Below are 22,199 nucleotides of genomic sequence, written 5' to 3' on the forward strand. Positions count from 1 at the left end.
CAATCTTGCCTTGGGAAGAGGTATGTAAAATACTCAACCAGGGAGCATTGTATTTCTTGTATTTCCTCCGAAGGGATTGGCCAGGCTTCTGATATTCTTTTATCAGCTCTTGAAAGGCCTTGAAATCCTCTGCATAGGGTGGGGGCCTCGTCAGGTGAGGAAGAGAATTTGTTAGATAGCTGCATCTCGCTCTTACCTCCTGCTCCTCTCGGGGGTGTTCTCGGGAGGAGGGTCCTGAGGTACCAGTAGCTGCTGATTTTGGTGGGTCCTCTTGTGTGAGGACACCTATAAAATTGGTCACCATAAGGGTCCCAAGGGTTCCAAAAAGCCCACAGTGGTGGAGCACAGAGGAAAGGAGTGGAATCCCAAGGGTGTTCCTACCAAGGTTGATGGGTAAGACATTGGCTGGGTCCTGAGGTCTCCTCCTCAGACTATACCTCTAGGGAGAGAGGCTGGAATGGGAAAGTGGTGGAGTCTTGGACAGAAATTCCCAAGTCCAAGTGGTGTCATCTCCCATATCCAGAGGAAAGCCACTGGTGTTGGTACTGGGGGCCGCGTTGGTACTGGTGGTTGAGTCTTCGTAGCATCACTGGGGACTCTGTTTTGAGGGCAGGTGTTGGTACCAGCTGTCATCAGATGTTCAGCTGCATGTGTTCTTTCTGCATGCTGTACTGACTCTGGCCAGACAGCCCGTACAGCAGGCTCCGATTGAACGGTCCAGTAAATCCACAAACTTGGTTCATAGTGAAGGCACTTGGTCAGGTTTATTGTCAACGAAGCACAGTCCTAATGCCCTGGCTCAATGGTTACAGGTACACTAACACATGTATGCCCGTTGCAATGGAGTGGCTCAGTTAATGGTGGGACTTTCCATTATCCCCAGGCCAGCCAAAGACCTGCTTCTCCCTCTGAGATATCTTTTATACATCAGTACAAATGAGTTACACACTGCTCCTCTGATGTAGTTAGTTGACACCCTCTGACGTAGCCAGTTACCTCCCATCACCTTGTGCATCTCTATCCATCACACTGTCACCCTGACCTTATCTTTAGGATGGGTCAGTGTGTTCCTGTTCTCTTTGGGGAATGTGTTTGGCATCGAGGTGTTCTGGTACCACCTTTCTGGAATGTGCTTGTGTTTATATTCTTATGCCTAGCACCACTTAGGAGTGTGTTTCTGCAATATTAGCCCTGTTCTTGCCAGATGCTGTGAGCAGGGCTGCCTCTTGCTCACAACTTAACTTTGCTTTATAGCAGCAAAGTTTTGTCTACTTTAGCCCAGGCCTCAGGCCTCATACCAGGTTTCTGATACATGGGCTTGTGTTTCAGGCCTCTTCCTACTACGCCAGCAAGCAATCTTTGTCGGTACCCCTCAGCAGAGGGGATTCGGATTCTTCCATGACTCAGGGATCCTCACGGGAGAGCAACCTGGTTGGTAATGGTGAACTTGGACCCTGTTCCTGAGGGTGAAGCACGCTGAGCAGTGCTGGAGATGGTACAGATGAACGGTTCGCGCGCTCTCTGTGACTGTGACCCGGGGAAGATGATACCGGAGCATGTGTCTAAGAGGCTTCCTTTAAGCTGACCCCATGTTTGGAGGGCTGTGATCCCGGGGCTGCTTGCCAGAGGATTCCTATTGGTCCTATGGCTGGGAGAAGCCTCAGCAGTCTCCACAGCAGGATGTGAGGCCTCCTTGCTCCCTGGCCTTCGAGGAGACTTTTCCCTTCCTTTGAGTCTTTCTTTCCGGTGAATGGGGCCTTTTCCTCCTCTGAAGCTTCGAAGTATACTAAGCTGCACCATGAGCTCTTCAGCCACTGAAGTGCTCCCCAAGCAGCTACACCGATGTACGGGGGTGGAGGGGAGAGGAAATCAGACCCCACAGGTCTCAGGGAACGCTCCATAAGGAGCAGCTTCCATAAGTCTTCCCTCAGCTCCCTGGATCTGCTCTCTAAGCTGGAGCAGCCCCTATACTTAGATGGGATGTGGGGCTCTCCAAGGTAGCGGAGGCAGCCAGAATGGTCTGTGATAGGTCTGGCGGGGTTTGAACCCAGGGGTTTTGGCCTAACCCACCTGGGAAAGGCCACCAACAAATAGGGCCCGAGGTCAAAGCAGGCCCTGCCTACAAAGAAAGGAGCGGGGAGCCCCTGAACACACAAGTCTGTGCTAAATAACAAACAAAACAAGAAGAAACACGTCCAGAAATAAAAGAATCAAAGTGAGCTGTGCAGCTAACCAGCAGTGCCGTAATGCTCCACCTCGAGCCAGAGACATATGGGAAGGAACTGACATGTGGTTGTACGTGCACCCCTCCCTCTGGCCCTTTGTCCTAGAGCATGAAGGTGTGTGGGGCACAGGCACGGATGTGCAGACGCTGCTTCCAGCCCCTTTTCTGCTTTTCAGTGCTTTCTGCCTGCACTGCCAGCAGGGACCCGTGTGCCAGCACCCCTGGAGCATAGGAAGGGGCTGGGCAGAACGTCCAGTGAAAGCACTGGCTACCTTCACCAGCAGCCCTCCACACAGCTGTTGCTGAGAGTGAATGTGGCTCCTGGAGAAGTCCTCCCTTCCAGGTGCGGCTGCATTTGATTGGGACTGGGCCCTTGGACCAGCTAAACCGCAGCCCCCACACCCCTCCAGATTCCAAGTGCAGGTCCTGCATAAATTCACTGGGTTTGTAGCTCCACTGGACAGCAGCCCCCTCCCTCCGCCCCGCTTTCAGCTGCTTGCATGGCACAGAACTGCGTGGGAGGAGGTTTGGCTGCTTGGGCTGCTAGCTCAGAGGTGATACAGGAGGCCATTGGGGACTGGGCAGGGAACCAGTTACTAATGCCCCATTTAAACTGTCCTTAGCAGGTGTCGGCTCAGCTCTGGAGGAATGGGGAAGCTCACTTTTCTCTGAGTCATGCGTTCACACTACTGGCAGACTCCGGAACATGACCTGGCGTCAGTGACACCTGGTTCAAGTATTCAAGGACTCGCTATCTTCCCTACATGACCCCACCATTCTGCAGTAGGAGGCAGACTCTCTGAGAGGAAATGGCTTTGTTTACATGGGCGGGTGACTGGGTATACTCATGATCCTGCCATGGACTCACTTAGCCTTGGGCAAGCCATTTCCCTTCTTTGTGCCTCAGTTTCCTTTCTAGAGATGGGAATAACGTGACTCAGCACTTTGTAAAGTGCTTTGAGCTCTGCCTAGGAAAGATGACAGGTAAAGAGAAACTTCCTGTTCTTGAAGAGAGCACATATTTACACAGCCCCTCGCTAACACCCCTTGGCCTCCAACTCCACAGATACCAGCTCGAGTCCATCAAACAGCTGTTCTGTGGCCAGCGTGAGAAGTCTGGGGCCTTGGCCTAGACAGGCAAAGCACCACCATGGCTTGGCAAGGAGACTGAGCACCCCCTCCAGGCCAGGGGTGAGGTGCGCAGGTGGACGGGCAGCGTGCGGGACACTGATGTTGCTGCTATGGGTGCAGGGACTGGTGTGGGGACAAACCCAGCCACATCCAGGACCGACACCCTGGCACCGGCAGGGCAACTGTGCCGGCTGAGATGCCCTCAGACTGAAGTGTGAGGCTGATACAAGGTGCTGACGGGTTTATTGGACGTTGTCTGTGCCTGGACACTCCCACATAGCTACAAGTATTCGGCTGGGTGGGGGAATGGCTAGGAGCAGGCAGTCCCAGGCCCAGCTTCAGGCTTATGACCAGGTTTCCATCTGGAAGCGATGGGATCTCTCCAAGGCTGTTAGATACTCCTCAGCTTCTGAAGGGGACAGGTCCCCTTCCAACTGGAACATGGATTTTAGAGCTTCTGCTACTGCTGCTGGCATTTGCTTGGCATTTCTGGAAGGGAGAAAGTCTCTATTGTAACTGCAAAGCAGAACACAGGACAGTCTCAACACATCTGCCCTCCCTGCTCCCCCGTAAGACCAGTTCTGTTCATTCCTATTGCCGATGGGGCTGGGGCAGGGCTTTCTGTGCAGTCCTGGATACAGTTTCTGTGCTGGGCTGGATACAGCTCTCTCACTATAGCTACCCCTCCTACTGCAGAGCTGCACAGTAGGGGTTGGTTTCAGCTCTGTTGGCCCGGTCTTGGGACCAAAACCAGCTCTGCTGCCCTGACCAGTACAAGGCGAGCTTCATCGGAGCTACACTCAAGCCCTTTCTCCAGCCCTGCCATGAGCACACAGCTATTCCCAGCAGAACTAACCTGGCTCACCTGGATGCAACCCATTGGCTGCCTTGTGGGTCAGTCCCTGCACGGTGGCTTTACAACCACGCACAGCAGCATAGGGCCCATGGGCACATTGCTGGACACAAGCCCCCTGCAGAGCAGCTTACACTTTAACCAATGTGCTCGCCAGACAAGGGAGGGTCCGACACCCAGCAGGGAGTATATGCCCGTGGGTACTCAGCTGAGGCACATGGCTGCGAGCAGGGGTTCCCAGGCATTAGACTCCTCGGCACAATGCGGCAGCCTGCCTGGCTTTGCACTGAAGGAGGCTCAGGGGGCTACCCTGGATACACAGCCCCAAACAAAACATTGGGTTCTAAAAGCCCTTGTGTCCATTCCCTGGCAAACGGGGCCACTATCTCGCAGTTCAGCTCCAAGCTCAAGCACTCAAAAACAAGGACACAGCCAGCTACAGAGTCATGAAGCTCAACCCCCCCCCACCCTCCCCACCACATCACAAACCACAGTATAAAGCCATGCTGTTTCATCATAGCGCAGCAGTCTTAAAGCAGCTCTGTGGATTGTTGGTGCTTTCCAAGTATTAATTCATGTATATATGTAAACATCCATTGTCTTCAGAGAAGATCCTTGGTGATCAAAATCACTCTAAAGGGATTTGTTAGGTGGGAGATATCCCTCACTACTTAGTAATTTGCGGGGGAATATGATAGCGGCTTATCTAGGGCTGCCACGGATCTTCTGTAGCGCGCAGAAGAGGGTCAGGATAGCAGGAGAGTGTTGGCTTGTTTGGAGTCCATGGCTGCCCTTATAAACTCACATGGCTTTGGTTAGGCACCAGCATGGATTCTGGCAGGGAATCAATTTGCTGACCACCGTAAGAGCTGAAAGGCCTCCTGAGACAATCTACATTAAATCAGTCAGTCATCCAGCGTGGATACATAGACTCCCAGGATCCTGAGCAGAATGCCCATACAGGCAGGCATTCAGCGAAGACCCTTGGGACCATGGACAGGCTGTATGGTAGCACTGGGTAATGATATTGTCCACCCCTTACTATGAAGCAACGGTCCCCCTGCAAGCTGGGTGACCTGTGATGTCCTGTAAGGCCAGAGTGACGAGCTACTGAGGAGGATCTCAGGAGGGCATTAGGGAGGTTCGTGTCACTGTCTGGAACTTCAGATGTTTCCTGGACTTGGCCAGATGTCTGTATCCCATGATGGGGGGCAGTCCTTTCTGCGGAACTGAATACCTTCCATCAGCCCTTCCGCAGGAGTTAGCCAAGGTCCTTTGCTGGGTCTACGGTACCCTCATTTATGGGTACGGCCGCTGTATCCACTTCTTTGGGCTGCAGAATGTCAAAGACACTGTGGGATTTCTCTTGTATCCCATTCTGAGTCTAGGCCTGTGCAACTCTGCCAAGCAGCTGGTCAATGAACCTGACCCTCAAAATTTTAAATCCAGGTTGGGAAGTTTTCTAAAAGATCTTCACTAGGTTCAAACAGGAATTAATTCAGGGCAGTCCTATGGCCTGCGTTCTACAGGTCAGAATGGATGGTGATAGGTGTGACAGAATATACCTGGAGTGGCCAAACTTACTGACCCTCCAAACCACATATGACAATCTTCAGAACTTCAAGAGCCGGGACGTGTCTGCTGGGGCTCGGGGCTTCTGCCCTGCAGGAGGCACCAGCCAGGGCTTGGGGCTTCAGCTCTGTTCCAGCTGAAGCCCCAGGGCCTTGCAGGTGCACCCCGCAGGGCTGAAGCCCCGCCACCACCCTCCTTGCTGGGCAAAAGTCCCTACCCCACCACCCTGCTGCAAGGTAGAGGTCCCAAGTTCCCCGCAAGTGGAGAATGGGTGGGGGGTATGAGGGGCTCTGTGAGCTGTACTTTAACTGTAAAAGAGCCGCATGCAGCTCACGAGTCACAGTTTGGTCACCCCTAGAATATGCCCCTGTCCACTACTGTAATAATCTTTGTACACAGCATGCTTTGCAAAGTATCATTTGAAAGCTCATAATTTGCTGGTCATTATTGTCCTAGTAAAATATGTGTGGCAACATTGTATGTGAATTTGGAAGATTCCACTGTATGGCGTTACTCACACATGTTCCAAGTCTGAGGAGTGGCCAAACCAGTTCCTTGGAGACAAAGGGCGAGCTGACACCTCTGCCACGTGTAAACAAGGTCAGTGGGCTAAGTCAACCTGCTAAGTGGCCATTCTTTAGCAGGAAAGAGGGCTGGTGTGAAAAATCTATATCTTAGCAGAGAAACAGCATGGACTTCCCGTCCACTGAGTCTGCCTGTCCCCATGCTCCCAGCAGGACATGCTTCTCAAAGAGAGGACAGGATGATAAGAGAAGGGGCAGACACCGCAATGGATCCCCTCCTCCTCTCTCTTTCTGTGCATCGATTCACTGCACCAGAAGGAACAACAGACGCAGCCATTACAAAGAGGAAGGGGTCTTGGCTTAAGATATTTGGCCAGTAAGACTGTTGAGAGCATGTGGTGAGAAAAAATTCAAGTTGAGTTTAACAGAGTTTGTTAAGTTAGCCATTAGTTGTGTTTTATCATTATTTTTCTCGTAACCATTTCTGGCTTTTATGCCTCATTACTTGTATTTACTTAAAATCTATTTCTTTGTCGTTAATAAACTTGTTCTATTGTTTTATCTAAGCCAGTGTGTTTAAATTGGAGTGTTTGGGAAACTCCATTTGGGGTAGCAAGGTTGGTACATATCAAAATTTCTGTTAATACAATGACAGACTTTATATGAGCTTGTCTTGTCCAGGGGAGGGCTGGGCAGTACAAGACACACATTTCTGGGGAAAGCCTGGAGCTGGGAGTGTGCTGGGGTCATCCTGAAGTATAATGCAGAGCCTGGGCGTGACTGGCTGGCTGCAGGTAACATGGCTGAAGCTGGGAGTGACTTACCTTCTGGAGGCTGTTTGTGAGCTGCCGCAGCAGCAGAGCAGTGTAAAGGGCAGCCCATGTTAGAGGGCAGGGGTGACTCAGCTACTCGCTCGTCTAGATTGTGCCCGGGGTATGTCACAACAGGGTTCCCCACTGGCCTGGGAATCGATTAGCGTGGGCCACTGGGACACCTACTCTGGGGACTGTCTGGCAACACCAACCACCATCGAAAGACAAAACATGGAGTAGGGGGTGGTTACTACAGTGCCCAGACTCACGGATATGGGTGGCAGGAAGCGGCTGGGGCTGCCCTTGGGTTAGGGGCAGTAAGACAGCCAGGATACGTGCAGCCCTGACAGTGCTGGTGACTTGCAGACTCTGGGCCCACACACACAAGGCATATGCCCAATCCTCCAGCAAACAGGTCTCCCTCCCCTTTGGGTCCTAGTGCTGGGGCCAGGTGCTGTGTTTCGGCTCCTCCGTTTGAAAACGGTGACCAGTTGTTCTTTGGGATGATGGAGTTCTGAAATGCTCCCTGAACCATCCAGTTTTCGGCCAGATGACCCTGCTCATCGAGGCAGCCAGCAGGAGAGGTTTCCTGGGGAGGATGCTTAGTCCAGGCATTTCCTGGGTGACCAAGGAAGACATAGTGTGTACTTCCAGGAATGCAGGGGAGTCTCACCCCCGGGATCAGCAGAGAGGTTCCTGTTCTTGTTGCGGATTGGCAGGAAGCTGAGGAGGAACAGACCCTCCTGCTATTGCTATTAAAGAGGACAGAACTAACGATGCTCCGTGTTAACGTAGCACTTTACATGCTCCGGGTGCTGGACAGACATTACATCTGCCTTCCCTAGCCCCATTCACCCGCTGACCTCACCGCACTTCACAGACGCCAGCAATGCCACGTAACTTCCCTGCGTGCGAGACAGCAAGTATTACCCTCATTCAACAGATGGGAGAATGAAGGTGGACAGGTGATGTGACTTGGCCAAGGCCACCCAGTGAGGCAGCAGCAGAGCCAGGAATAAGCCCAGGTCTCCTGGCTCCCACTCCTTGCTCTCACCACTAGACCCCACTCTCTGATTAACAACTGTTGGGATTTGACTGGGCTCAGATCAGAATTCGTGAGCACTGGGTTCTGGGCAGAGATCTCAGGAGCTGTTTCGAGGCAGCTGCGCAACGTTTAGCCAGTGACAAAGCTCAAGCCTGTAACCTGGCTGTGACGCAAGGCAGTGATGGAGTCAGGCAGCACGTGCAGGCCTGGCCAGAGGTGAGGGAGGCTGCTCCAGGAAGTCATTCTCCCAGGAACTAACGGAGGGAGACAGGAGACTCTAAGGAGCTAGGAAAGCTCCTATTCCTAAGCCACAGCACAGAGGATTGGCTCCTTCTGTCTGACATGGCGCACTGACATGGGCTACTGGTGATTTGGAATCGGATTGGCTCTCCTATGAGACGTGGCTTTAATAGCTTTGTTCTTTCCTGAAGATTATGTTGGGCTCTTCCTTTCCCTGGGCTTTACCCTGGGGATCCCAGAGGGCTGTGTGTGTAGGGAAGGCCAGGTGGGCAGGCTTGGATGAAATACTGTGAGCTGCAGTACCACTGCTGAGCTGGACGGGATACTGACTGGCAAAGAGAAGCACACCTGTCTGAAGGAACTGGCAGTGACCACCAGGAACACGGAGACTGGAAGTCTTAGGGTCTCGCTGGCTGTCTCTCCGCTCCTGTAGTCCCACACAGCAATGATGGCCCCTGCCAGCAGCTGGCAGATGTCCTCTCTCATCTCAGATGTGGGCCACATTGTGCTCACTTGGGTCTTTGTCACCCTCCGCCAGATTAATGTAGCTCTGTTTGGGGCTGAAAGCTTCAGCTGGTGCATGATGTGCCCGGGGCACACAGATAGGTATATTGTGTGTGCTCTGCATTGGTTGACAATTGACTGCTGCGTGTCTGTCAAGGTTCTGGCAGTTTATAAGGCCCTAAGTGGTCTAGGCCCCAGCAATCTCAGAGTTACATGGGCCAGGGTGCTCGGGTGGAACTCACAAGGAGCTAGAGAGGGGGAGGGTATTTTTGTGTCATCTCCTTAGTAATAATGCTGGCTCGCACTTGCACTACAGAGCCTCAAGTCACCACAGTTGGGGTACCGTATTCAGGCTCTCTCCCCTATGGGGACTATTGGAATTCGGTTTGCAATTGATCCCTAGCTCCCAGTCCCTTAGGCAGGTCCTCTGGCCATCAGCACAGTATGTTCCGTTCGGGGAAATCCCTGGACTTCTGAGTTCTGTACAAGGGGCTCAGATACCATGAGCATGGCCCTCAGAAATGTGTGTTCTCAGTTCATTAAATACTGCGATCCCACAGGGAGAGGTATGCAGGGTGGCTAACCCCAACCAACTGCTTCCAGCTACCAAACCGACCTACAACTCTACCTGACACCACTTCCTGCCAGCTCCTGAACCTGCCGGCTGTGCCAATGGCAGGCTGAGCCCACTTCGCTCTGCTAGGGCCTCGCCTGGCAGCCCGTGCTGATGGGAGCTTCTTAGCTCCGCAAGGGCTTACCCTGCAGAATAGGGGAAGTAATTCCTTGTCTTTTGCTCTTACATGAGGCACCACTACCCTGTTAATGAGAGGAAAGATGGTGCCCAATTATAATGTGAACCAGGCTCCAGCATCCAGAGCTGCCGTGGGAGAGCAGCGCTCCTGGTGCAGCGAGATACTCACCCCGCCAGGTAGATGTGAGCGTTCCCACGGCTCAGTAGATCCCAGACCAGTCCTTTGTTCTCTCTAATTCTGTGCTGAACATAAATCTTCTCCTCCTGCAGGGAAACACACACCCCATGCTAGCCAGCCATATCCAGTTATTGGTGTAGACACCAGAACTAATGCACCTTGCCCATCCCTAGGGTGAGAGCAGGATCGCACTGGTCAGTTATTTAGTGTTTCAACAGGCCAGTTTATTCTATGACATCAGAAGGCATCAAACCAGGCACTTTGTAGGCTCTACAGAATAAGGCCTTATGATCTCTGCTCACACAGGAGATCCTCAAGCTCACAGACAGATAAGGTCCAGAGGGCCTGTGGCACTGGGAGATGGCCACACATGGATCACACATGGAGCTGAGTGGCTACCATAAATGGTTTCCTTTCAGGACACCGATCCCGTCCCTGCCTCTCCCCCTCAAGCAGCTGTTGGCACGGGCTGAGGTGCTGCTGGGCCATAAGTCAGAGAAGCTCCAAGGAGCAGGGTCCCTAGAAGCAGTCCCTTCTCCCGCAAGCCAGTGCTGAAATAAGCAAGCAGCGCTGCACTTCTTTAGACAAGTGCCCAGCAAGGCACTCCTGCCAGCGAGAGTCCTGCACCTGTCCTGACTGCAGCTCCCCTACCTCACCCCAAGTGCCAGTGTTTGAGACCGCTCCTGCCGGCATCTGCTCCATGGCCAACCCGGGCTGTGAACCCCACTGCCAGAATCTGCCCCAAACCCCACTCCCCTCTGGGCCTAGAGCTAGCTGGTGCAGCGGAGAAAGTGGGCAGGGCTGGCCTGAGAGGAGGGGGCCAGGCTGACTAGGAGATTACCGGATTCAGAGCATCTCCTAAGCAGCCTCCCTCCAGCTGAGCTCCTACGGAGCACGGGCAGGAATTTAAAGCTGCCCTCCCAAGGCAGAATTCCCAGGGGAGAATGACAGAAGCACCAATGCCTCTGATGCAGCTATGCCCACAGGAGACAGCCTGGCACCCATCAGCCCAAGCACAGCCGGGCACTCGGATATCAGACGTCTAACTGCTCGTGCTCCACCACTGCCTGTCTGTACGCAGCCTGGAGACACCTCCAGGGTGGGCCAGCTGGGTGAGGGAGAGCATCTCCGATGGGTTCCCTCTCTGCCACTAGAGAGGGCTGGAACAACCTCAGCCGGAGTTGGGAGGGCACTGGGTGCACCTTTCACACTTGCCAGGGGTCTTTGGCATTGGAGATATAGCTGGGTGCGAGCCCAGGAGATTGCTGTCTTTTGCCCCTTTAGTCTGGCCCTGTAATGGTTTCTGCTCTCAGCAGGGAGGCTGGTCTGGGCAAGATCCCCTGCCAGACATCCCTGGCTCAAACACCCTCCATGCTTTCAGTGACATTCCCCCAGCCACTACAGAGCACCCTGCAATGTCACACCTCAGAGTAACTCACAGAAGTGGAGCAAGGTCCCATGGGAAGAAAATCAAAGGGAAAAAGGAGTTCAGAAGAGCAGTTCCTCAAGGAGACAGTATTAAAGACATAACTGCACACTATTCAGATGCGAAGGAAAGACAGCAAGAATAGTGAGAGGCCAATATGGCTCCATCAGGAGCTCTTTAATGACCTGAAAATCAAAAAGGAATCCTACAGAAAGTGGAAACATGGCCCAACTGATAAGGAAGAGTACAAAAGAAAAGCACAAGTGCGTAGGGGCAAAATCAGAAAGGCTAAGGCACAAAATGAGTTACTCCTGGCAATAAGAGGTTCTTTAAATACATTAGGAGCAAGAGAAAGACAAAGGAAAGCATAGGTCCTCTACTTAGCAAGGAAGGAGAGCTAACAACTGAGGTCATCATGAAAGCTGAGTTACTTAATGCCTATTTTGCTTCAGTCTTCACTGAAGAGATTAATGATAATTAGATACTCAATAAAATTAATATTGACAACCAGACAGAAGAAACACAAGCCAAAATAGGGAAAGAACAGCTTAAAGAAGGGGAGGGATAGCTCAGTGGTTTGAGCATTGGTCTGCTAAACCCAGGGTTGTAAGTTCAATCCTCGAGGGGGCCATTTAGGGATCTGGGGCAAAAATTGGAGATTGGCCCTGCTTTGATCAGGGGGTTGGACTAGATAACCTCCTGAGGTCCCTTCCAACCCTGATATTCTATGATTCTAAGAATGTTTAGATAAGTTAGATCTATTCAAGTCAGCAGGGCCTGAGTGAAATTCATCCTAGGGTACTTAAGGAACTAGCTGAAGCAAACTCAGAGCCATTAGCAATTATCTTTGAGAATTCCTGGAGGATGGGAGAGGTCCCAGGAGACTGGAGAAGGGCGCAAACAGCACCTGTCTTTAAAAGGGGGCTCAAGGAGGACCCAGGGAATTATAGACCAGTCAGCCTAACTTCAATACTTAGAAAGATACTGAAGCAAATTATTAAACAGTAAGTTCGTAAGCACTTCGAGGATAACAGGGTTATAAGGAATAGTCAGCATGGATCTGTCAAGAACAAATCATGCCAAACCAACCTAATTTCCTTCTTTCAGAGGATTACTGATGTAGTGCACGGGGAGAAGCAGTAGACATGATATACCTTGATGTTAGTAAGGCTTTTGACATAATTCTGCATGACATTCTCATAGGTAAATTAGGGAAACGTGGTCTAGATGAATTTACTATGAAGTGGGTGTGAAACAAGTTGCAATACTGTAATCAAAGAGTAGTTATCAATGGTTTACGGTCAAATTGGGAGGATGGATCTAGTGGGGTTCCACAGGGGTCAGGCCTGGGTCCACTACTATTCAATATTTTCATTAATGACTTGGATAATGGAATGGAGAGTATACTTATAACATTTACAGATGACACCAAACTGGGAGGGGTTACAAGCACTTTTGAGGACAGGTTTAAAATTCAAAATGACCGTGACAAATTGGAGAACTGATCTGAATTCAACCAGATGTAATTCAGTAAAGACAAGTGCAAAATACTTCAGTTAGAAAGGAAAAATCAAATGCACCACTACACAATGGGGAGTAATGGTCTAGGCGGTTGTACTGCCGAAAAGGATCTGGGGCTATAGTGGATCACAAACTGAATATAAGTCAACAATGTGATGCCGCTTCAAAAAAGGCTGATAGGATTCTGGGGTGTATTAACAGGAGTGTTGTATGCAAGATACTGGTGAGGCCCCAGCTGGAGTAGTGGTGTACCACAATTTAGGAAGGAAGTGGGAAAACTGCAGAGAGTCCAGAGGAGAGCAACAAAAATGATCAAAGGTTTAAAATCATAGATCATAGAATATCAGGGTTGGAAGGGACCTCAGGAGGTCATCTAGTCCAACCCCCTGCTCAAAGCAGGACCGATCACCAATTAAATCATCCCAGCCAGGGCTTTGTCAAGCCTGACCTTAAAAACTTCTAAGGAAGGAGATTCCACCAACTCCCTAGGTGACACATTCCAGTGTTTCACCACCCTCCTAGTGAAAAAGTTTTTCCTAAGATCCAACCTAAACCTCCCCCACTGCAACTTGAGACCATTACTCCTTGTTCTGTCATCTGCTACCACTGAGAACAGTCTAGACTCATCCTCTTTGGAACCCCCTTTCAGGTAGTTGAAAGCAGCTATCAAATCCCCCCTCATTCTTCTCTTCTGAAGACTAAACATCCCCAGTTCCCTCAGCCTCTCCTCATAAGTCATGTGTTCCAGTCCCCTAATCATTTTTGTTGCCCTCCACTGGACTCTTTCCAATTTTTCCACATCCTTCTTGTAGTGTGGGGCCCAAAACTGGACACAGTACTCCAGATGAGGCCTCACCAGTGTCGAATAGAGGGGAACGATCACGTCCCTCGATCTGCTGGCAATGCCCCTACTTATACATCCCAAAATGCCACTGGCCTTCTTGGCAACAAGTGCACACTGTTGACTCATATCCAGCTTCTTGTCCACTGTAACCCCTAGGTCCTTTTCTGTAGAACTGCTGCCGAGCCATTCGGTCCCTAGTCTGTAGCAGTGCATTGGATTCTTCCATCCTAAGTGCAGGACTCTGCACTTGTCCTTGTTGAACCTCATCTGTGAGGAAAGGTTGAAAAAAACCTGGGCATGTTTAGTCTTGAGAAAAGAAGATTGAGGGGGGACCTAGTAAGAGTCTTCCAATATGTTAAGGGCTGTTACAGAGACGATGGTGATCAATTGTTCTCCAGGTACACTGGAGGGAGGACAAGAAGTCATGGGCTTAATCTGCAGCAAGCGAGATTTAGGTTAGATATTAGGTAAAAGTTTCTAACTCTTTAAGGGTAGTTAAACTCTGGAACAGGCTTCCAAGGGAGGTTGTGGAATCCCCATCATTGAAAGCTTTTAAAAAAAAGTTGGACAAACCCCTGTCAGGGCTGGTCCAGGTTTACTTTGTCCTGCCACAGTGCAGGGGGCTGGACTTGATAACTTCTCGAGGTTCCTTCCAGCCCTACATTTCTATGATTCTATGTAAACATAGTAAAGGGGTAACAGGAGCTTTACCAAATGGTTAATCAAATCGAAGAGATTGTTAGAGAGTCTTGAAACCTTGGTCCATACCCGTCTGTAACACCATCTACTTATAGCCAGTCTACTAACACAGGCTACTCACGTGGGCTTATGCTTATAAGTGCCATAAATCATTTACTAACCCATTAGAAATTATTGATCTATGCAGCCTTAATGCAGTGAGACCCAATCCAGACACTATGACAGGTGACTGACACTTCATTTCCACACCCACACTGAGCCAGGCTCTTGCAATTTGGTACATAAGTACAGGAAGATATCCCACGCACCAACTTGACCTCTGATGACCTCTGATGGAAGGGCAATTTCAGGACCCCTTTGAGCTACAGTCTGGAGATCTGGAACACACTGTCCCTATGGGAGATGTCCCCAAAGTAACCTGTGATACTGGCTGGCACTGTGGCACGCCATCAGTGTCATGAGTACATCAGTTATGTCCATTCTTTCCAGCTGGGACCCATATTGGGCAGGCTGCTGTAAGGTACTCTGAGGTGCACAGCTCTATTGATAAAATTTTGGCCAAAAACTTCACTAAAGGCGAGTGAGCGTGTGGCAGCCATGGCCACCCAAAGCTCAATGTCAGCATCATTGATATGAATTGGTGAAGTGCTGACAGCAGTCCTGCCAGGCTGGGGCTCCGAACAGGTTCTTAAAACACCCAGAGCTAGCTGGGAACACCAGTATTCCGGGTGGATTGTAAGCACCTACATTACAATGCGTCTAAACCTGAATGTGGCACACTGAAAATAAGCCAGTCAGATGGCTTTGGATTGGGATCAGTCTCTTTCCTGCTTCGGAAGAGGCATGGATGGGGCTGGAGAACTAGGGAAATGAGAGGGTGGTTGTGACACGGAGCCCCATTGGTGCTAGCTGGCAAAAGGCTCGCTGTTCTTCCAAGCAACTCCTGTCTCAGACCTGGCAAACTCACTACACCTAATACACCACTTTCATGGTATTTATCCATAAAGGATAGCAGGTCTCCAATGAAAGCTGGTCACTTATCAATACTCATTGTGAGATGTGTGTACGGTTGTATTTAAGGAATAATGTAACTATATTGAAAATTATGCCCTTATGGTCTTGGAGGGAAAGTGAAGCAGCAGGGAATCCTATGTCTTGGTGATGGCCATTCAAGCAAGAAGGAATTGTCACCCCTCTCTGGCTAGGTAGTTGTGTAATGTATTGCTCAGTTGTCTACCACTGCAGCAACCCAGAAAAGTCGATGGAAAACCATCAAAGATAACGATAAAAGATCAAAACCACCTGGCAGTGAGAAGGAACAATATGACAACAAGGGGATGGCCTTGTCTATGAATAAAGATAAAAGACTGATTCAGTATATCACAGGGTGGAGAAAGACACTCTATATCCATTCACTGAGGAGACACCTGGACAAACAGGGGTACTTCATGAAAGACTGGGTCATGGCTCCTTGGGGCCAGCAAACGCTGTGAAAGTCTGAACTTTGGGGGTGAGAAACTACGCTATTAGCTAAGAAAAGGCACTCCCCTCCCCCAGCCTGGGTGACACCGACATCAGCCCAGCACGCTCCCACATCCTTCGGTGACTCCGGCACAGCCTCTGGGCTCTTGCTCAGCATCCCGCCAGCCACTCTCAGGGCTGAAGCGCGTCATGCGTGTCTCTGGAATCCTGCTCTCCCTTCAGCCCAGGGGCAGATCACACTTGAAATGCTGCACCAATGCGGCTGTCCCGCTGTCGCACTTCAGAGGGGACACCCCGGCACCAACAGGAGAGCGTCTCCCATCGCAGGTTCTCCACCTTCCCCAGAGGCAGGAGCTAGGTCACAGGAGGAGCCGACCCAGCGCTGTCTGCACCGGGGGATACCTCGCTCGGGGGCAGAGGGGGGAGATTTTCACACCTCTGAGCGACACAGTCATACCACTCTCAGCCTGTAGCGTAGACCTGGCCTCAAATGACTGGGAAGGGTCACTGGGAAGCAAGGGCCCCTGCAGGCCATGTGAACCCTGGAAAGGCTGTCACATGGCCTGAGTGGGGTGTAGCTTGTGCTAGGGACAGCAGGATGGTGGGGACCTGCAGCTGACAGCGCCAGCCCCTCACAAGCAGAGGGAACGCCCTCCCTGAGTGCTGGGCCTGTCTCTCAGATGGCCCAGCAGAGAAAGAAAAGGTCCAGCAGGGTCTCAGCCACCTGCTGGCCAAGGGCAGATACCACAGGTGAGCAGGCAGCAGCAAGGTGCGGGGCAGTGCCCTGGGGAGAAGCACAGTGCCATTAGCTAGCTGCACAGATCCTGCACAGGGGCCTCTCCCAGGCCAGCTCCAGTGCCCATCTTTCAAACAGCCTCTGGCTAGAAGGGGTCCCCCCAGTGCCCCAGGCAGGCCCCTCCCAGCCTTCTCCTGCCCAGGGAGGGCTCCTTCTGAGGCTGCAGGTCCCCCCCAGCGTGCCATGCCTCTTGCTGCACCTTCCACTCTACCCTTCCAGGGCACACAGCTCCCTGGCGAGGACATGCACTGGCTGGTAATGTGTGACTACGCTCCTTTTTGCCTTGTCCCTGGAGGGGGGCTTTGGAAATGACTGTTGTGCACTGGACGCATTTCCACTGAATGTCCAGGCTGATCCCCAACCTCGTCTCTCTCAGGACTCACCTCCTCCCCTTCCCACACCGTGTGTTTAACAGCAGAAACAACATGACACTTGCCCTCTCTCCCACTGTCTGCCTTCCCAGCCTGCAGCAGAGAGAGCTTGCTTTGGTATGGGGGAGGCGATGAGACCCGATGCAAGGGGCTCTCTTTGTACAGAAAAGAAGTTATTGAGGAAAAGCGAAGGGCACCAAAATGAGGTTTGTGTTTCACCCTGAATGGGGCTGGTTCTGCTGAACCAAAAGGGAGGGGAAGACACCAAAGCACTTTACAAGGGATTTCTGAAGGATTTGCTGCTTCCCAGAGGCGCAGCCCCGCTGGCTGGGATGTGCAGCTCTCTGGCAGCACACAACAAGGCTACGCAGTGCTTTAGGACAGGAAACAGAGGAATATCCTAACTAGAGGGGAAACGCAGGCAGGCAGAACAGCTCCATCCCAGCTAGAGTCTGGCAGACAAATCCACAGGACAGTCAGTGACTCAGCCAGGCCAAGTCATCTGGAGACAGGCAGCACCCACAGCCCAGTGCCCTCAACTCTCTGCTGGGCACTGGTTCATTTGTGATGGCACTTCACTGACAGCCTGCACTTCACGCAGCACAGGGCTAACACAGCCCCAGTGCCCCCCTCCTCCAGAGCTCGCCCCAGCTCTGCCCAGGAAAGGAGATCCCTTCCCCAAGGACTGGGCGCATCGAACCAGCCCTGCAGGCTCAGGGAGCCGGACTGCAGAATCCCAGCACTGCTCAAGGAGATGGGAGGTCACTGATTCAGCCTACAGCACAGCAGCCTAACTGGCCTGTCCAAACCACTTACAAGCACCAAGCCCCTTGTGCGACTGCCACGTCCCATAGGGAGGGGGGCCATGGTACTGGCCAAGGTCCAGGACACATCAGGCTGCAGTTCTAGTTTGGACGCAAGGCTCCCCTCTCCCCCTGATCTGTGTCCTGCTCCAAGGTGTCTGCCATTTAGCAACGAGCCCCTGCCATCCTGCAGCAGGTGGGGGTGTGCTCTGCCCGTCACTCAGCAGGAGCTCAGCAAAGCCATCCCACACTGAGAGCCCATCACAGGGCACTGTCCCCTGGCCCTTGTCTGCACCCGCTGGCGGCCGCTCCTTGCACAGTTACTAACCTGGTCCCTGGAGAAGGCTGTAAAGAGAGTCAGGTGCCCGCTCTTCACCAGCTCCTGCCATTCAGCCCTGCAGTAAAAGTCCTTGGATTTCTGGCGGCAGCCAAAAAATAAATAGTTCCCTGCAGAGAAATCAAAGCGGAACATTGGAGTGAACAGAGCTCCCCGAGGACTCGACTCTGAGCGGAGACACAGCCAGCCTCCCCAAGGGTGCGGGCAGGGGAGCAAACGTCAGGAGCCAGCCATGGAGGGCACTGGGCCCAGCCCTATAGGTCAGCCTATGAGATGCTCCAGAGAAGGCCCCGTCCAAAGCAGGATCATGCAGAAAATTGCCCAGGACTGGCTTTGGCCTACATGAACTGTTCGCTTTCATCCTTAATCCCAGGGGCCGTCTGTGGAGACAACAGGGCCCAGCATGCAATGCTCGCACTCCAGTCAAACCCTTGGGGCTCAAAAGGAAGCCTGCTGGGACCCGTGGACTCCATGGACTGCCGTTCAGACACAGGCAGCTCTGAGCATGTGTCCGATATTGGCCCTTGCTCTGGCCTGCCCTGCTCTTTGCCATGGGACATAGGATAATTGACCAGCCCCCTTCTCCGAAGGGCCCAATACCAGGAGCCCCCAACCCCCAGCTTGAGGGCCACCCACCAGGGATTCCCCCAAGTCTCCAAGGTTCTGCCCCCCACCCACAGCCCTGAAGGGACATCAGAACTGCCCCTCCCTGGGCAGAGCATAGACCCTCCAATCTGAGGGGGGCCCCCCTCTTCCCATGGGGCCCATGTACCAGAGACCCGCCTCACAGGGCCTGAACTCCAGAGACCCCACTTGTCCCACCCTGCTCCAGAGGCCTGGCTGCTGTCCCAGGGACACAGTCCAATAGTGCAGCCGGGGCCTTGTGCAGTCGCTATGTCCCCACGGACAATTTATTCTGGTCCACTTCTTGTACCCGATCTCCTGAGCCACACCCCTCCCCCTTGCCTTGGGCGCACCCCTTGGCAGCAAGGACGGGGCCTGCAGGAATCATTCCCAGGCGAGCTCCTCACCCTTCCTGCCATGTGCAACGCGCTCTTGTATGGCTGCTCTGAAGGGTGCCACTCCCGTGCCAGGGCCAATCATGATTATGGGGGTGTCTGGCTCTGCAGGGAACTTCATTCCTCCCCTCTTCACCCACAGAGGCACCCGGACATCCCCTGCAAAAGGAACAGGCTAGGTACAGTCATGCCTCAACCACTGCAGGTCCTAGAACTGCAATTGCAATGTAAGTGACAGGTGTCCGCCGAGCAGAGCACTGCCCTGGGGGCAGCTCGGCCCTGTGCCAGCCAACCGTTATCCTGCACTATAGGGAGAAGTACAGATGGAGCAGAGAAGGAAGCAGCAAAAGCATGTTATGGGCCCGAGGAACCCGCTAATTGCTGCAGCCCTGTGGGCACGCTCAGAGCGTTTGGGGAGATGGACTAAATATGACCCCATCGTTCTTCCATCCATGGAGCCAAATCTTTATTGTTCTACCAGGCGCTGGAGTGAACCCCAGAGACCATGCCAGCAGGTAGCAGCACCAGGGCCAGCTCCTCGCACAGACCTGGCCCCGGTGGGCAGGAGGGGCCGTGCTGGAGAATTGGTCACCCCGAGGATGGCATTCGGGGCGGCAGGATTGACCTCGGTGAGAGCAGCGTGGGAAGGTCCAGCTACCCTGACAGATGGATGACTTCCTGCCCCGCATCTCCTCCTCGGGGATCCCCGTGAGGGAGCAGAGGGCCACGCCCCTAGGGAGGGAGAGATGGACAAGGGTGATGCATTTAAAGGAAACACTTGCCTGCCCAGTGTCAGTGCAGGACCCTGGAGGCTGGACTCAGCACTTGTTCTGCAGGAGGGTTCGGAAGAGGGAGAGGAGCTCGGGTCCTTAGGGTGGGGACAGTCAAAGAGAGGCTGCGTGCCAAGGGGAAAGCAGGGCAGTGGGTCACTGTTCACAAAGTACCATGAAGAAGAGGGAGGCAGTGCGTTTGGCCTCTCGCCAAGCTAACCCATGTCCAACTACATGCAGGCTCTCTCTGACACAGAAGGGGGCATGCCCATAGCCTAGGAGCAGTGGAGCACCCAGAGCTCTGCCTGTGATATCGAATGACCAGTTACCTTGCTGAGGGTTGAGGGATGCCAGCCAGGTAGAGCAGAGGCCACGTCGGGGTTTGCTGAGACGAGTCTTGTACTGCACCACAGCCAGGAGGATCTGGAGTCTGTTGGGGAGAGCCTGGGGGCAGAAAGGTGCAATGTGAAACAGTGGCCCAAGCCAGAGCAGCCTGGGTGCTGGGCTGAGCAGAGTCAGCCAGGCCCTCCCGACTAACACCATGGAAGACCAGGGCAAAGCCCCTCAAAGGGCACCTAGCCCAGCCAGAGATGAGTACGGGGGAGATGGTGCAGAACCAGAGGGACTGACGGGCTCTGCTGATGCGGTAGGAGATGGGACACGGGAGCGGCTGGAGCACTGGTTTGCAGGAGGGGGCCAGTGGTCAGACTGGGGAGGCAGTTCCTGGGCCCTGTGCTCTCCCCACGCGGTTTGTACTTCCTAGCCTGAGGCTGCCATTTTGACAGCAGAACAGGGAATTCCTCCTTGAAAGTTCCGCTGTGACACCCTGACCAGCCAGCTCCCTGCACGCACAGGGCGCCTCGGATGCAGGAGAGAGTCCCAGGAGAAGCCCTCTCGACACAGCTAGACCGAGGAGACTTGCCAGCCCCGAAGGCTTAAGAACCCCAGGACGGAAGGGAAAAGCCAACTGGCTACTGGGCAACTCTTCAGCTCATCTTCACGCCCTCGCTCACCCCACAGGACAGGCTCCTTAGTCCCATCTACTGGTGGCAACAGGCAGCCACTACACCCACTGCCTTACCTGAACCATGCTGGCAATAGGGTACTACTGTCACACCCACAGCCAGAGGCAGGGCGGCCCAACAGTCCCCACGTGCGGCATGCCCAGTCCAGACACCCCTCACCGCAACGCAGCCTTCTGTCCACAGGGCAGGGGAAATAGCAGGGCCCATCCCTTTGGCTACATTCAACGCCAAAGCTCCTGTGGCTCCCAGGGGCGCAGGAGTGAGGAAACATGAGTGGCCAGAGCGGGAGGTTGGTGCCCCAAAGAATTAGCCATTCAACAGTCCCCACAGCAAGGGGCGGAGCCTGCGAGAGTTGTGGATGTCTGCAGGATACAGGAGCAGACAGCTCCTTCCTCTCTGGGCACTTGTTGGGGTCCCGAGCGAAGAGCCTTCTCGAGGCAGTGAGTTGTTAGTCCTAGCCCCAGCAATCTACGTGGGAGAACAGGCATGCTGGAGCTCCTTACCAGCATGGAGGAGGCGATGGAAAAGGCACGGGGCTGGATCCGGGGGATGATGTCCAGCAGGTAGTCAACTGGAACAGCACAAGCGGTGTGAGGGAAATCGCAGAGGACCTGGAAACACCAAAGAGATGTGAGAAAGGAGGACAGGACCAGGGAGATGGTCTGCCCTTCCTTCGGGATGGGCCCATGGAGAGAAACCCCTAAACCTGGCAGAAGCAGCCCTTTACTCAGCTGCCCAGTGCTGGCAATGACACAGATGGCATATGCCCAACACCCCTTCTACACAGGAAGGATGTTGACAAACTGGAGAGGGTTCAGAGAAGAGCCACGAGAATGATACGAGGATTAGAAAACCTACCTTAGAGTGACACTCAAGGAGCTCAGTCTATTTAGCTTAACCAGTCAATAAGTACCTAACTGGGGAACAAATATTTAATAATGGGCTCTTCGATCTAGCAGAGAAAGGTGTAACACGGCCCCGTGGCTGGAAGTTGAAGCTGGACAAATTCAGACTAGAACGAAGACAGACGTTTTTAACAGTGAGAATAATTAACCTTTGGAACAACTCACCAATGGTCGTGGTAGAGTCCCCATCACTGGCTATTTTTATATCAGGGTTGGATGTTTGTCTAACTGGTCTGCTCTAGGGATGACTGTGGGGCAGGTCTCTGGCCTGTGCGATGCAGGGGTCAGACGAGATGATCACAACGGTCCCTTCCGGCCTGGGAGTCTCTGACTCTACACACTGCTACCACTCAGTTCTCCTGGAAGG

General features: G+C 52.9%; 1 protein-coding gene across 12 annotated transcripts in view; it reads right to left on the reverse strand.

Moving 5' to 3' along the window:
• Nucleotides 1-3,581: 3,581 nt before the first annotated feature.
• Nucleotides 3,582-22,199, reverse strand: part of NDOR1 (NADPH dependent diflavin oxidoreductase 1) — a 47,867-nt gene continuing 29,249 nt past the window's right edge. For 9 of the 12 annotated variants that reach the window (XM_073315002.2, XM_073314998.2, XM_073314994.1 and 6 more), the window contains 6 exons: nucleotides 21,431-21,538; nucleotides 20,232-20,346; nucleotides 19,145-19,291; nucleotides 18,105-18,223; nucleotides 9,826-9,920; nucleotides 3,582-3,844 (listed from right to left, as the gene is read on the reverse strand). In XM_073315002.2, coding sequence (XP_073171103.1) covers nucleotides 3,700-3,844; nucleotides 9,826-9,920; nucleotides 18,105-18,223; nucleotides 19,145-19,291; nucleotides 20,232-20,346; nucleotides 21,431-21,538 — 729 coding nt within the window. In that variant the 3' untranslated portion in view covers nucleotides 3,582-3,699. Of the gene's footprint in view, nucleotides 3,845-4,731; nucleotides 9,722-9,825; nucleotides 9,921-18,104; nucleotides 18,224-19,144; nucleotides 19,292-19,925; nucleotides 20,028-20,231; nucleotides 20,347-21,430; nucleotides 21,539-22,199 lie in introns of those variants that run through there. The other 3 variants (XM_073315004.1, XM_078849151.1, XM_078849152.1) reach the window with 3 other exon arrangements.

Source organism: Lepidochelys kempii, chromosome 16 (genome assembly GCF_965140285.1).
Source record: "Lepidochelys kempii isolate rLepKem1 chromosome 16, rLepKem1.hap1, whole genome shotgun sequence".
Classification (NCBI taxonomy): domain Eukaryota; kingdom Metazoa; phylum Chordata; order Testudines; family Cheloniidae; genus Lepidochelys; species Lepidochelys kempii.